Source organism: Pelecanus crispus, chromosome 4 (genome assembly GCF_030463565.1).
Source record: "Pelecanus crispus isolate bPelCri1 chromosome 4, bPelCri1.pri, whole genome shotgun sequence".
Classification (NCBI taxonomy): domain Eukaryota; kingdom Metazoa; phylum Chordata; class Aves; order Pelecaniformes; family Pelecanidae; genus Pelecanus; species Pelecanus crispus.
Window position 1 is genome coordinate 58385466 of NC_134646.1, and position 14061 is coordinate 58399526.

Genomic DNA, 14061 nt, shown 5'->3' on the forward strand with positions numbered 1-14061 from the left:
CAGAAAGTAATGCGATCTGAGCAAAAAAAAAAAAAAACCGCAAGGCTTGTTTTCTTGGCCGCCTGCATCCTGAGCTCACTTTAAATGACAGCCTTTTCTTCTCCCTGCATTTCAATTAGGCTGTGCCAATGGGCAAGTGGGGAAAGGAATAGTAATGAGCCAGCCTCAGAGGGCGGGGGTGTTGGGGGGGGGGGGGGTCGGGGGCGATTATTCCCGGACCCAAAAGGGGCGCGGGGAGGTTGGTTGGGTTTCGCCCCTACGGAACGCGTACTTCACGGCAGGTGATCAAAAGGTTGAGAAGGGCCGCGGAAAATGTGCTTAAGCCTTCCGGGGGATGGTTTTTCCCTCGCTTTATCGGTAGCGCACAGGCGAAGCTACCGCGCCTCCGCGCAGGCTGGAAGGCCGCGGAAGCCCCCCGCGGGGGGCTTCCGCGGCCTTCCAGCCTGCGCGGAGGCGGTGGGCCGCGAAGTCACCCCCGCCGAACAGCGGCTCCCGTCGTCGCACCTCGGGGCCCACCCCACCCCTCCCACGCCCCGCGGGGCAGCCCCGCGTCCGCGGAGCCTCCGCCCCCCCCCCCCCCCCCGCTCCATCCTGGCCGCTCACTCCGCCGCCTCCTGCCCCGCTCCGCCGCCGGCGCCCACCCTTCCTCCCCTCCCTCCTTCCCTCCCTCCCTCCCGCCGTCCCCGCCCCGGCTGCCCGCCCGCTGCTCCCAGGTAGGGTCCCCGGGGGGTGTCCCCCCACCCCCTCCCCGGCTGCGGGCAGCGCCTGCCCGCGGCGGGGCTCTGCCGCCGTCCCCAAATTGTCGCCCTGCGGGGGCTCCCCCCCCGCCGGTGCTGTGCCCAGCAGCTGTCGGACGCGTTGGGCGGCTGGGGGCGGCTCGCCCGCGGTCCCCGCACCGAGCCCCTGCGAATGGCATGACTCCCCCCCCCGCCCCCCCCGGCTGCGGTGTGCCGTAGTGAGGCGAGGGATGGTTAAACCCCGGTCTTTTCCTACGTACGGTTTTTATTTTTTGTTCCCTTTCGTCTTGGGGCTTTCACCTTACGGAGAAGGAAAGCATCTGATGCGTCTGCTCGCATGCCACTTCTGATCATACGGTGCCTCTTTGCACAGAGCAGGATCGCTGGGAAAGATGGAGATACAATAAGTTGCTAGTAGTGAAAAGTGCTGCAGAAATCCGGTGGTTTTCCTTTCTCCACTGAAGTGGCATATTTTTCCTCGGGTTAAGTTGAAAGCACTGCTTGGCGGAGACTGACCGTAGCTGAGAGTGGGTCTGTGATTTTTCTTGCACGGTTAGGTTTTGCAAAGAGCGGCGATGAAGAGGAAGCTGGCACTCTCCGAGATGCAGTTGGTTCTTCTTGTTTTATTGGTGTGGCTACCAACAAGGTGAGAGGATGTTTAATTTTGTTGTTCGGTACAAACATGTATGTTACAATCTGCTGAGGCTAAGCTGGTGTGAGAGGTTATAAAAGTATAGTATGTAGTAATGTAATTAAAAAACCCCATCTTTCTTAGCTCTTTGAATACAGTATTACATAGTTTCCAGAGCAAATGCAGTAGAAGGTAGTCTAGGAACCATATAAGCCTAATCTCTTGTCCTTAGACAGTTTATGAATGGATGCTTTATTTCACCACTAAAAAAATAATTCCTTTAAATGCCTTATTGTATCTTAAAGATTTATTGGAGTTACTGTATCACTGTGATTCTGTACCATACAGAACAGTTAAGATGGAGAAATAGATTACCGTGAAGTCAAATAGCAAATCACAGTCTCTAAAATGATGCTTGCATATTTTTTAATACGGGCATGCCTTTTTTCTTTTTGGTCTTTATGGTCAACATAACAGCATTCAAAATGATACTTGAGCTTTAAACCTCTAGGTGGAGATAGCATACAACTTCACAATCACGTATAATAAAACAATAGCCTCATTTATTAATCAACTTTTCTTATGTTGTTTAAAGTTCTCCATTTCTAAAGTGACACCATAAGAGAAAGCAATTTTAATCACGTAATAATTTTGTGTTGCCCACAGTCCCTAAACATGCAACTAATTGTAGTTTGCAACTTTGGTTTACTTGCTTTGGTTCTGACTGCAGTAGGTCTTGTCTTAATATCCTAAGGGTCGTAAGCTAAATAATGCCAGTTTCCTGAGTCAAAAAGCCTGCATTTATTTTTGTCTATTTCCTAGTGAACAAAACATTTCCTGAAACTATGTTTCCTGTTTCACTTTATGCCTAACTATGGTGCAATATTAGTTGAGTCACAGTGGGCCAGATCCTGCAAACCCTACTCAAGTGAGTAATCTCACTGACGTCAAAGAGACTACATGCATAATTAAGGAGTTTATGCCTGAGTAAAGTTTGCGGGATTCAACCCTAATTTGATATAGTTGTATGATCTAATTTTTTAGTGGTATCTTGAGTTCAAAAAAGTGTTGTATCTCAAAAAGAACCTTAAAAAATGGCAGAGACTTGCAGAACAGAAATACATTTTAAAAACAAAAAATGAGCTATCCAGTAATTAAAATCAAGAGAAAACTCACACATTAGTAAAATCACACATGACATTTTGGTATGTTCTTTATAAGTTATCTGATTTTGGTCGATCCTATGGTTTATGTGATGGAAAGCACAGACTGCAATGATTTACATTTAAATACTTCCTCCATGCTGTTGAATTGGGGACCAACATAAAGCCCTGTCTTTAATCATTTGTAGCTTGCTTCAGAGCAAATGTCATCCAAACCTACTTTTGGTTTGGAGGAGGAAGAAAACATGCTTGTTTTTATGGCATTCAGAATGCCTTGATCACTAGTTCATTTAGAGATGATAAATAAACATTTCAGGGTAAAAATTTAGATGGCTGAAACAGGTATAAATGATAATGTGTGTAGCATATGATGCTTTACTTCCTTGATACTAATATTCCGGTATTAAGTAGGTAAGACTGATGAGCTCATGCATTGCACATGCATGGTGCTTAAAATTGTTGGCACACTAACATTTGCATGTGTAAAGCTTTCTGCACGGGAGTGTTTCCCTAGTACACAAGACCCTTGGTCTGGGTGTCCACGTCCGGGAGGAGTGTTCAGCACCACAGCTGGCTGGGCAGCGGATTCATGTTCCAGCCCCTAGTGTTTTCCAGAGAGATATGACCCATGGAGGCTGTAACATCTCTTTCTTTATTGAGGGAGTTTGAAACAATCGATGATCTATAGATTCTTCTTGACACTTCATTTATGATTTTTTTTCTATCCAACTTTTATACGCTTTGTCTGCATCCAGTGGAACATCAGATAGTGCTTTTTATAACAAAATAACATTTTAGAAACATGAACGCTATCCACATCTATCCTGCAGCTTGACAGTCAGCATCGTTGTTCCCACCCACCAAATACTGACATCAGAGGACTCCCTGAGCATGATCACTGGAGTTTTCCCTCATGTTAGTTCTTCTGGTCGTGTACGTTACATGACCATTGGGTGGAAGCATATCCACAGGATTTATCCAGAGATAGAGTATACTTAGGTGAGGACAGATAGGATAGAGCTGGAAGGAGAGAGTTTTGCATGTGGGAACCCGGGTTATCAGTCTGGGAGTGACATGCCACCGAGGCATGGGAAGCTCTTTTAGGCTTTTGCACCTGCACAGCCAAAAGTGTTAGTGGAGCTTGAAGTAGCACTCATGGCGATGCAATGTTGACTAGAGGTAGAGGCTACTGGAAAATGACTTCCTGGAAATTTTAAATATTATATTGTTGACTCTTATGTTTCTGAACATGTTATGTATAAATTGTGTATTCATATACTCTTAACTACACCCTTCCTCTTAGAGGGCAGCAAGTTAAATATTCAAGGACAGCCTGCAAAAACTGCATGTTGAGTGTACATTAAAACATATCTAGCACTTTCTAAAATGTAAAATGTCCCTTTAGATCAGTGCTGGCTGACTCCCTGGAAGACGAAGCTAAGAATAACATCACCATCTTTACAAGAATTCTAGACAGACTTCTGGATGGTTATGATAATCGTCTCAGACCTGGATTAGGAGGTAATAAAAACAATTAAAGACTGATTTTAAAAAAATCAGATTTAATGTTCAGATTTTATGCAGTGATATTCTTCCTTTAGGGTTTTTTTTTTTTTTTTCCTAACAACTGGTATGTGTCTTGGTAAATTATTTATAACTATATTCACCCAGCTGAATCATTTGAAGTTTGAGGAAGATAACATCTATGAATGGAAAGGAGGCACTTTCACACATTTATCTTAAGTAAAAAGAAAAAAAAAATCTGGTGATTTAACATAGTAAAACGGAATGAGAACAAAAATAACATCTAAAGCTGTTATTCCAGTCAGGGAATTTTGGTTGAGCAAGGAATGCAGGCTTGATTCCCTGCAATGCGATGAGTGTATATTTTCAGAAATCTGCACAAGTGTTTTGTGTGGTATGTGTAAAATCCACATTTTAGATTCATTCCTTGTCCCAGTAAATTCAATGGGAATGTTGTATTTTTGACTTCCTTGGAATTAGGGTTTCACTGGTAATTAGCATTTTGTTTCTGGGTACCTTGCATGTCTTTGGGCATTTGAAAAAAAAAAAGAAAAAAGGGAATATTGGAGGACAGAGGTCACTGCACTCTTGTGCCATGACTGTCAGTTATTTTTCAAATAAGTTTGCATTTTCATTTTAAAGCTGTGTGCCAGCTCATGTCAGTATATAAGCAAGAAATTTAAATAATTTGGTTGGTGTTGGAAGTATTACTGTGCAAAAAGATCTCCATGGTATGGGGAGGGGCAGAATATCTTGGTTTTGATAATATTTTAACTACTATTATTGTTTATCTGCTATTTATACTATCTAACATAAATATTTATGTATAGAATATAACACTGTTACTATGGTTATTACTTGGAACAGTTTTGGTAACCGTTATTTTCAACCTGGAGACTGTTTCAGCTTGCTAAAATTAATTCTAGTGCAAAATCCCTGGGAGCCATTCCTGTTCCTGTTGATTTCAGTAAGATCAGGCCTAAAGCTAGAGATCTGCTCTAACTTCCATGGAAATTACTCTAACAGCTCTGTTTGATCAAATTAGGAATTAGTTAAAGCTTACAGTTTTTAGCCAACACTCTTCCATCCTGACCTGTGGCTCTGCTGCTGTTCTGGTTCTGGAGAATCTTGGCTTGCATCTGACACAGCATAAAGTGGGAGCTGGCGCTGGCTGGAAACAGCTTTCTCATTATACATTAATCTTAACCTAGGATATCTTTTCATTTCTATTTCTGGCCTCTGTACAGTAGAAACTTGTGAAATGTTTTATATCTAAGTGCTTTTTAATTTAGATGATCCATAAAATAAGACATACAGCACTGCTGATGTGAGAGTTTGTATAGTGATGTTTTACATGGAGATTTGATTTCTTTGCAAAATGCCCAAATTTAAGAATTTAGACATAGTATAAACATACAATGCCTTGCAGGTGACTTGCAGAAACATTTCATATCACAAAGCTTGTGTTTAATTGGCAGGGCTTTTAAAATCATGTTTTTTTATTAGAAAAATAATGAAAAATTATTTTCTTGTTTACAAAAAGGAATGTGCCATTTAATGAGAGCAGTCTGCAGTTCCTTTGCATATCATGTATTCTTTTTAATATTAAAATTTATATTGTTGAAAACATGAATTGTAAAAATTATTTTTCTAATGGATTTTTATTTTAGATTTTCCATTAAATCTATTTCAAAATACCTCCCTCTTTTTGTTTGCCAAGCCTCCTAGGTAATTAAAATATACTTTGGGAGCATAAAAATTAAAGAATTAACATCTGTTTGATATTGGCATACATGGCAATCAACCCATGCAGAACATGTGTGAAATGAAACTGTCTCATGCATATTAAACTGTGATGGTTCATGATACATTAATCTTAATCTACAAGAATACTTCAGTTGTGGATGGACAGATTCTTATAGTTTAAAAGGACACTTGTAAAAGCCGGTTGTGACAATCCATGACATGAAATATACAAAACAATGCTTTTGCACATAATGCTTAGTAATTATGAAGTTTCATATTTCAGGATTTTTTTAGCACTTTATTCCTTTTTCTCTGTTAACCTGTGCTCTGAAAATAAAAATGGAAATCATTCATATTTTTTTAAGACGCTGTGTGCCTAGTGAGTCTTGATAGTTTCTACAAGTGTTTTTGCATAGACTACTGCATTTTGACCATGCCACATGTCATTAATTTAATATATTTAGTCTCAGTTCTGTTCCACTTGCATCTATATGAATCTGAAATAATTCAATTGAAACCAGTAGAGCATTTACTTTGGCATGGCAGCTTGCATTATCCTGCTACACTACTATGACTGAGATCACAATCTGGCCTAACATGTGCTACAACAGAAATAGTCCAGGGCCTGAGATGGATTCTTTTAAAGTCTTCTGAAAGCAAGAGTTGTTCACCAGCCCACTTTCACCTGTTGTGAAATACATTTTCAGAGATGTCTTACAGAAAAAAAATCAGCTTATTGTAAAGAATTATTAATCTCAAAAATGTTTTTAATAATGAAAAACCTTATCTTACCACTGGCATTTTAATTATTCACCAACAAAATGGAAACGTATAGGCTCCTTCAAAGGCTGTATATGAATTCAACTAAGTAATTGTGTGTTTGGGAATTTATTCTTGAATTTAGGCATAGATTTAGAATTAATTTTACTGGGAGGCTTGGTGTGAGTACTTACAGTATGTAACTTGATGCTTTACTGATACATCGATACACTTCAGAGCTGTTTTCTATGGTGATGCAGCTCTGTCATATAAACAGGTTTTGGCTGTTGGCTATTGGCTGTCCTAGCAGCTGGGATCCTTGAATGATGCATGAACACTATAGTGATGAAATAGCCTGCAAAATGGGTGTGGGCAGGGAAATATAGACACTGCACTGTCCCCTGAAGCCAGAGACATCTCACATGACTTAGATAAGACCCCGGCCTACTGTGTTGATATGGATAGGCATGAGGGCATTCAAGGGGAGATAAATTTTTCTCTGTACTCACTGTACACTAATCACAGGGTTGCAGCTGGAACACTCTTGACTGCACTTTCAGTTCTGAGATGAACTATTTTACCCAAACATTCCATGCCATTTCTGTTTAGACATCAAAAGAAATTACAAGTTTGGTTTCAAAACAAATTCCCTATCTCATTAGCACTAATTTGTGTGAAATACAGCCACGCAAATGACAAGTCATGAAGAGTTTGATTGTTTATGATTTTCTTCAAAATCATGAAGGTATTTTCTTCTATTTATTTGCCGTAATGTTTGCAAGGCACTTATGGTAGCACTTTTCCATAAATCCTTTGATTTTTATTAGCATATAGAAAAAGAAATCCACAAAACAATGGACACTAAAACTAAGCAAGGGACCAAAAGAGAATTTAGATCTTCAAATGAGACAACTGAATGTTGAAGTTGAGATACAGCTGCATTCAAATCTGGAAGTGATTGAAGTATCTGTCTGCTCTGTCTGCTTTCCTCTGCCCCATGGACAGACATGATTAAAGGAAAAAGGGACATAGATTAAGGCAATCCTGTCTTTTAATATGTTGATGTTCTTGTGTATTAGGTGTATCAGCAAATCATACATATTTTTTAAAATGGTAGCTTCTTTTTAAAGATTAAAATGAGGAAGGGAGGGAGAAGGAATGGAGATGGTGCTAGAATTTTGATATCATGTTGGATACTAAAGTAATCTTGCCATCTCCATAAGCTATTCAGCCTGCTTTGCTTTCTCACATTTGAAATTGGTCATTTCCAGCAGCTACAGAACTTCTGTCTGTTCTACTCTCCAAAATTTAGGAAATATAATTGAATACAAGACTTAGAAAATATAAAATTTAATTCTTGAATAGAACCACAAAGGGAATTTACAAGGGCAGAGGACTGGAATCCATAGCCTGAAGGCCAGATTTTCAACTGCCATATTGACATTGAAAAGAGCTATGCAAATTTATACTATTTGAGGATCTTTCTACAAACTGTGGTCAGCCTCACCAGCTTCAGGAATGGCATTCTCATTGTAACCGAAGAGGTGAATGTTGGTTATTAAAAAAAACGAGGAAGACCAGACAGTATGTAGGTGAAAACTAAAAGCCACTGTGGTTCCATTTTGAAGGATCCATCTCTGCTGCAAGGTGACTTTCAGATGTTCTGATTGCTTTAAACAAGAATCCCCACCACATTTCACTTAGAGACATACCAAAACCTTTTTTTCCACAACATTTTGTAAATAAATTGAGCAGGAAAACTGAAGAGAACCGAGATGGATTATTGCTGATTATTGCTATCAGAGAGATGGTGAGCAGTAAGCACTTGTGGGTATGATCATTCATCTTTGCAGCACTGGATATATTATTGCATAAAATTGGTGTAGTAGCATAGAGTATCAGACTCGGTGATTAAAAGTTGTATGATGTGCTCATCAATATGAGCTAACAGCGAAAACCAACATTTTTTTCACAGAAAACTCTTCCCCGCGCCCCCCCCCAGATCAGGAGAAATATATACATATATATATATATATATATATATGTATGTGTGTGTGTGTATGTGTTTATCAAAGAGTTGTGTCTTCAGTTTCCAGGAAACAAGGCCATGATCATATGCTCATAATCTGGAATATATTAAATTTGGGGCAGTATGTTTATATATGTCTGTGATTCAGAGTTTTTAATCAGCTTTAGAAGAGTTTGTAGCTGTAGCAATCCCGTAGCTGGGCATTCAGAACTTAGTGGTGTTTGTCAGCCTCGTCATGCTTAGTACACGTTCAGAGTATCCTAAAAGAAGGTCCTTTGATGATTTTTGCTGCAGAACACTACAGAAAAGCTTTCACTACTGTTTTTAAAGGGGAAAGAGCAGTTCTCCTGCACAGTTCTGGTTCCTTAGCTCTTAATTGCTCCAGTTTAGTCTTTTGGAAATGGTAATGTCTCTCTGCCAGTGCTAGTGCAGAGCAATTCAGAGCAGCACTTACATTTTCTGAAAGTCCACTATCAATGTAGTTATGCCAGGATACAAAGGTGTAAACTACTGTATGCTCTTTCTTGGGCATACCTGGAAGGGTCACATGGAGTCTGGCCATAATAGTGCTTTCAGAGGACTCACCGAGAAACTCAGATTAATTATGTTATAGTTGTGGATAATGTATATTGACAAAAAACATTCCTTGTAAAAAATGGAAAAGCAATAGAGAACAGGATATTAAAATATCATTTAATTAGTCATCCAGGGCATGCAGGTGGTGTTAAAATCCAAGAACAGGACTAACTCAGTAGCTATAAGCATTCTAGGGAATGAATCATTAAGAAAGTGAAAGGATAAAAAACCCTCAGAAACTGTGATGCTGAAGAACAAACCAGCAAAAATAATGTAGGATAGGATAGTGGCTGAGGAGCTCAACAAAGCTTATTTATTTATTTATTTATTTATTGAAAGTCTGTGGATAAATCAACAATGAAGATATCAAAATAAAATTAATGTTACAACTGTGTAGAGTATTGCAATCGGAGAAAGTGTTGCACTGTGCAAAGTGGCAAAATGCTATGCTTCACAAGAGTTAACAAAAATCTAGGTACGTTACAGTAAGGTTTATATGCCTATAAAGGAGCTTGTCTGGGAGGATCTCCCAGTTCACTGAAACTTGTATATTCAGTACTTTCCTTTTTTTTTTTTTTGTCCCTGGCAAAGCATCAGCATTTGCTTCTAATACTGGCAATACTGCTGATGACACCAAGGCTGAATTAAGGCTTTGCTTACTTTTATCTCAGCTACAAGGAAGACATGAAAGCAGATACTGCAGATTTCTGTGGAGCTCATTGGAGTCATTGTAAATCAGACTGATGGGATGGTTTAATTTTTCAGCCAGATTTGATGGGCTAAGCCAAACATCACCTTTTTTCAGCGATATTTTTATTCTGGGTTATTTAGAAACTGGTTGAAAAGCAGTGGCCTTGCTGATATCCAAGGTATTCTACTGTTGACTGCTTCCCACTAAGGCGTCTTGTCATGTTACATAAATCTTGCAATGAGTTTGCTATCCAAATATGAAGCTGCTTCTCACTCAGGCTGAGTAGTTTTAATAGTCGAGTACCAAAGGATTGCAATATTATAGTTCCAAAATTTTTATTACCCTTGTGAAATGATACAATTTGTGTAATGCCACCTGAATTGGAAATATAATTATTATTTAAATAATCTAACTGAAACATTTTCAGAAATATTTAAGCACATTAGAAATTCATGCAGGATATCTTTGGGGGGTTTTAATGGATTTCATCGATTTTTAGTAGTGGATTTTAAGCAAGCAAAAAGTGAATTTAAAATGTAGCAATCAATGTATATGTTGCTTACAATGAAAAAAGTGTTAGTCATTCTGTAGCAACAAAGACCCATTTTGTAATACAAAATTAATAGTATTCTGGGTTACACTAAAGGGTGTACTTATAAACAATATCAGGGAAGTCCTTGAATGTTTACTGCTGTAACGTAGCCATGGAGTACTCAGTTTCATAAATTCTTTGTATAGGAGACACATAGAAAGTTACATTTAAAATCTTTTCTTTAAAAAGGCATACCAAAAAAAAAGAGTGCTAACTAAAGAATGTAAGAAGGAAGCTATCAAGATTTCTTATTCAATTGTATAATCACCTAAAGGTATTAAGAAAGTTTTGGTGAAGAACTATTAAACCAGCAGTTAATAAAAGCATTGACGCTCTTTGAATTTTTGATTTTAGATTTTAGGACACAGACAATGTTTGGAATACGCTGTTCTTCACAGAGCTGGAACAATGGACCTTAGGAGTATGTTTGATTTAAGGAAAAATGGTAGTTACATCATACTGTGATATGAGTAGACATCACTGTTTTGGTGATGTTGATTTCTGCTAATGTGACAACAACTAATATTTAAGCAAATAGTGATGCGTAACTTTCTTTCAAGACAATTCATTGGCAAGTTTTCATATTTTATTTTCAATGGAAACTAAAAACTTGAGATTAAATGGACATGCAGAACTCCTTCAGCTTCTTTGTGTAGAAAAGTTTGGGGTTTTTAACCTTAGTTCTTGCAGCCTCTAATGGCAAATATATATTTAAGTATATTTCCTGTATTTTAGCACCCCATAAATAAAAACTGCCATGAGACACACCTCTTACTATGTATTTATATTCTGAATAGCACAACAGGTTTCTACTCCATTCAAGGCCTGATTGTGGTGAAAACAGTGTAACAATACTATCCTTATTTATGAGACATAATCTAAAATGATACAAAAATGAAGAAATATTACTTTTTTTTGTCCTCCTTAGCTTTATTAGGCAAGCTCATAACTATTAGACCAATGATGGTGATTTTCAACACAGTCGCAGAGGTAATGGTTGCTCAGAGAAGTGGTGGAGTCTCCATCTTTGTGGAGACACGCAAAATTTGATGGAATGTGACCTGGGCAACTTGATCTGTCTTCAGAACTGGCTCTGCTTTGGACATTCCAAAGGTGCTTTTTAAAATGAATTATTCTAAGATTCTGTGACTTACAACCAGCAAGACATTGAAATAATGGCTGAAGTTTTCCATCCTAATTGGCAACTGTGAAAAAATTAAATTTAGAATGTCAGTTCTGGAAGATACAGCTGAATAAAAATACCTGTGTAGACGAGAGGTTTAGACTGTCTGTGGACAGCAGAATGCACAGTGTGGTACAACTCTTGAGCTTATTATTCATAAACAGTCCACTGTGAAGAACAGAAGATTTGGGGTAAACGGGAAAGGTCTGGAAAAATGCAGATTTGCCTTGTATTTTCTGACATTCAGCAGAAGCTGGGACTTGACTAATAGACTAAAAGTGATCCTAGCCACATTTTTCCCACTATCACCATAACCTGGAGTCCTGAAAAGCATTAAATATGGGAAAAGACAGTATTTTAAAGGAGAGGCACTGTATTTCATTGAATCATTCCCAGTTTACTTTGTCATCATTAGATGGGTAGCATACAGGGAACTGAAAAGCTATACAACACTGTGTATCTTAGAGCTCAACACCTTCTCAGGAAGCACCCAGGAACCTCTAAACCCTGCCCCTCTGAAGTATCCTGATGGAGGTTTTCCTTTTTTTGTTCTTCTGTTTTCATAGTTGCCTTTTCCCTTTCTAAATACCTATCTATTTAACACATTCTTTCAGAAAATGCCCAGCTCTCTTCTTTGACCAAAATTCCATGAATTTATGTCACTCCATCTAAATATAGCTTTCCCCAAATCCAGGCCAGACATGCCAAGTAGATACATCTGTCTGATTTTGTCTTTTTTTTTTTTTTTTTTTTTTTTTTTTTTTTTGTGGTATGAAACTCAGACTTGCCTTGCCCTCCTCCCAGGGACAGTCGCTTACATCCAGCTGCCTGAAAAATTCTATATCTAATGAAACTGGATTGGGGTTGTTGAAATGATGCGAAGGCAGATTCCTGGGTTGGTAGAAAGCAAAGATCCCTTACCCACAGACTGTATGGCCTTCCTTTTGTGCCAGTACAATTTTGTTGGTGGTGTTCAGTGGTCTGAGATAGATCTCTTGCTTCTGGCAGTATTCCTGACTAGATATTCCTGCTTCTGTTTTCTTGGAGTGCCACCATTTCATGAACATTTTTAACAATAACCTTTTCAATGCACAATCTAGTGCATACGATTTTTAGAACTAGTAATATGTAGAGAGAGAGGTATTTAATCAACAAGGATCATGCAGAAGGACATTGTAATTGCCTGTACATTAAAACTGCATCTGCTTTGTTTTTTACAGTATTTTGGTCTGTATTAATTGTTGGTATTAGTAGCTCTGATTAATGGCTACTATTAGTATCTCACAGTAGCTTCTAAAGACTCCAAGAAACAGATATGAAATAGAACATAACACTGTTTTTCAACAACCTAGCATTAGGATAATACAAGCCAAGGTGAAAAACTACTATGAGCCAAGGAACAGGGCAGGAGGGCAGGACAAAAGAGATGGAGAGTAAAGGAGGGAGGTAAAATGGTGATACTAAATATGGGCCACTTTTAAACAACTAGCAGATTAAGACAGATGAATGATAGTTTTTTTGAATATCCCTTGGAAACTTGAAAGTAGAATAACATAAGCAGCTTTATCATTATGGTATATGCATGTATTTAAATTTCTGGCATTAATGTTTTTCAATGAGTCATCTGTCTCAAAAAGCAGCTATAAAGGATATATCGGATAAAGTTTTGTGTTGCTGTACAATTCACCAGCCTGCTAAATTAAAACATCAGCAGAAGATTTTGAATTCATATTGTCAAAATTCTAATAAATTTTAATGACAAGAATCAAAGCACTTTAATATGCCAAGATTAATCTTTAAACACATTTTTATGTCTTTTTTTTCAGGTTAATGCTTGAATTAAATTAATCACAAGCTAAAGGAACTTTTGTTTACCACTGTCATCCTAATAATAGTTTGCTTTATAACGCAGAGTATGTCAGCGCTAGTTTTCTGAAATTGTCTGTACATCAGGAAGACATGATTTTGCTAACCTTCTGGAAGCGGTGTTGCTATTTGGGAACCATTTGCATGATTACTTTGTAGCACATGCCTCTTGATTTACATTCCATAATTCCTTGCCATATGTTGAGGGCTATTTAATAATTAGAGCAGTTAACTCTGTGAAAGCAGTGTAAATCAATTTCGCTCTTACCTGGGATTATTGTGCACATCAGAGGACATGAAACATTTTAGCAAAGTTGTGTAGCTGCAATCAGAGATTGGATTTAGTTGCATCCAAATTGCATCCAAATTACATTTCTTTTTTATGTCCTTGCATATATATTGGGTCTTGCACGTGCATTTTTTTGTTGAACCAGTAGAGATCATGCATCCTAATCTGCAGTTTGTTTGGGAAAAACATGGATGCCCCATGTTCCATCTGCTTAATCTGTGTTTTTTACAAGCTGAAGTTAAGTATGTTGTAATCTTGTAGTGTTATGATTAACG

The 14061-nt window shown here is 38.4% G+C and overlaps 1 protein-coding gene across 1 annotated transcript in view; it reads left to right on the forward strand.

Moving 5' to 3' along the window:
* Positions 1-1312: 1312 nt before the first annotated feature.
* GABRA2 (gamma-aminobutyric acid type A receptor subunit alpha2) overlaps positions 1313-14061 on the forward strand; it is a 58233-nt gene continuing 45484 nt past the window's right edge. Inside the window, exons 1-2 of the mRNA XM_075709314.1 lie at positions 1313-1383; positions 3937-4052. Of these exons, the coding sequence (XP_075565429.1) occupies positions 1313-1383; positions 3937-4052 (187 nt within the window). The remainder of the gene's footprint in view (positions 1384-3936; positions 4053-14061) is intronic.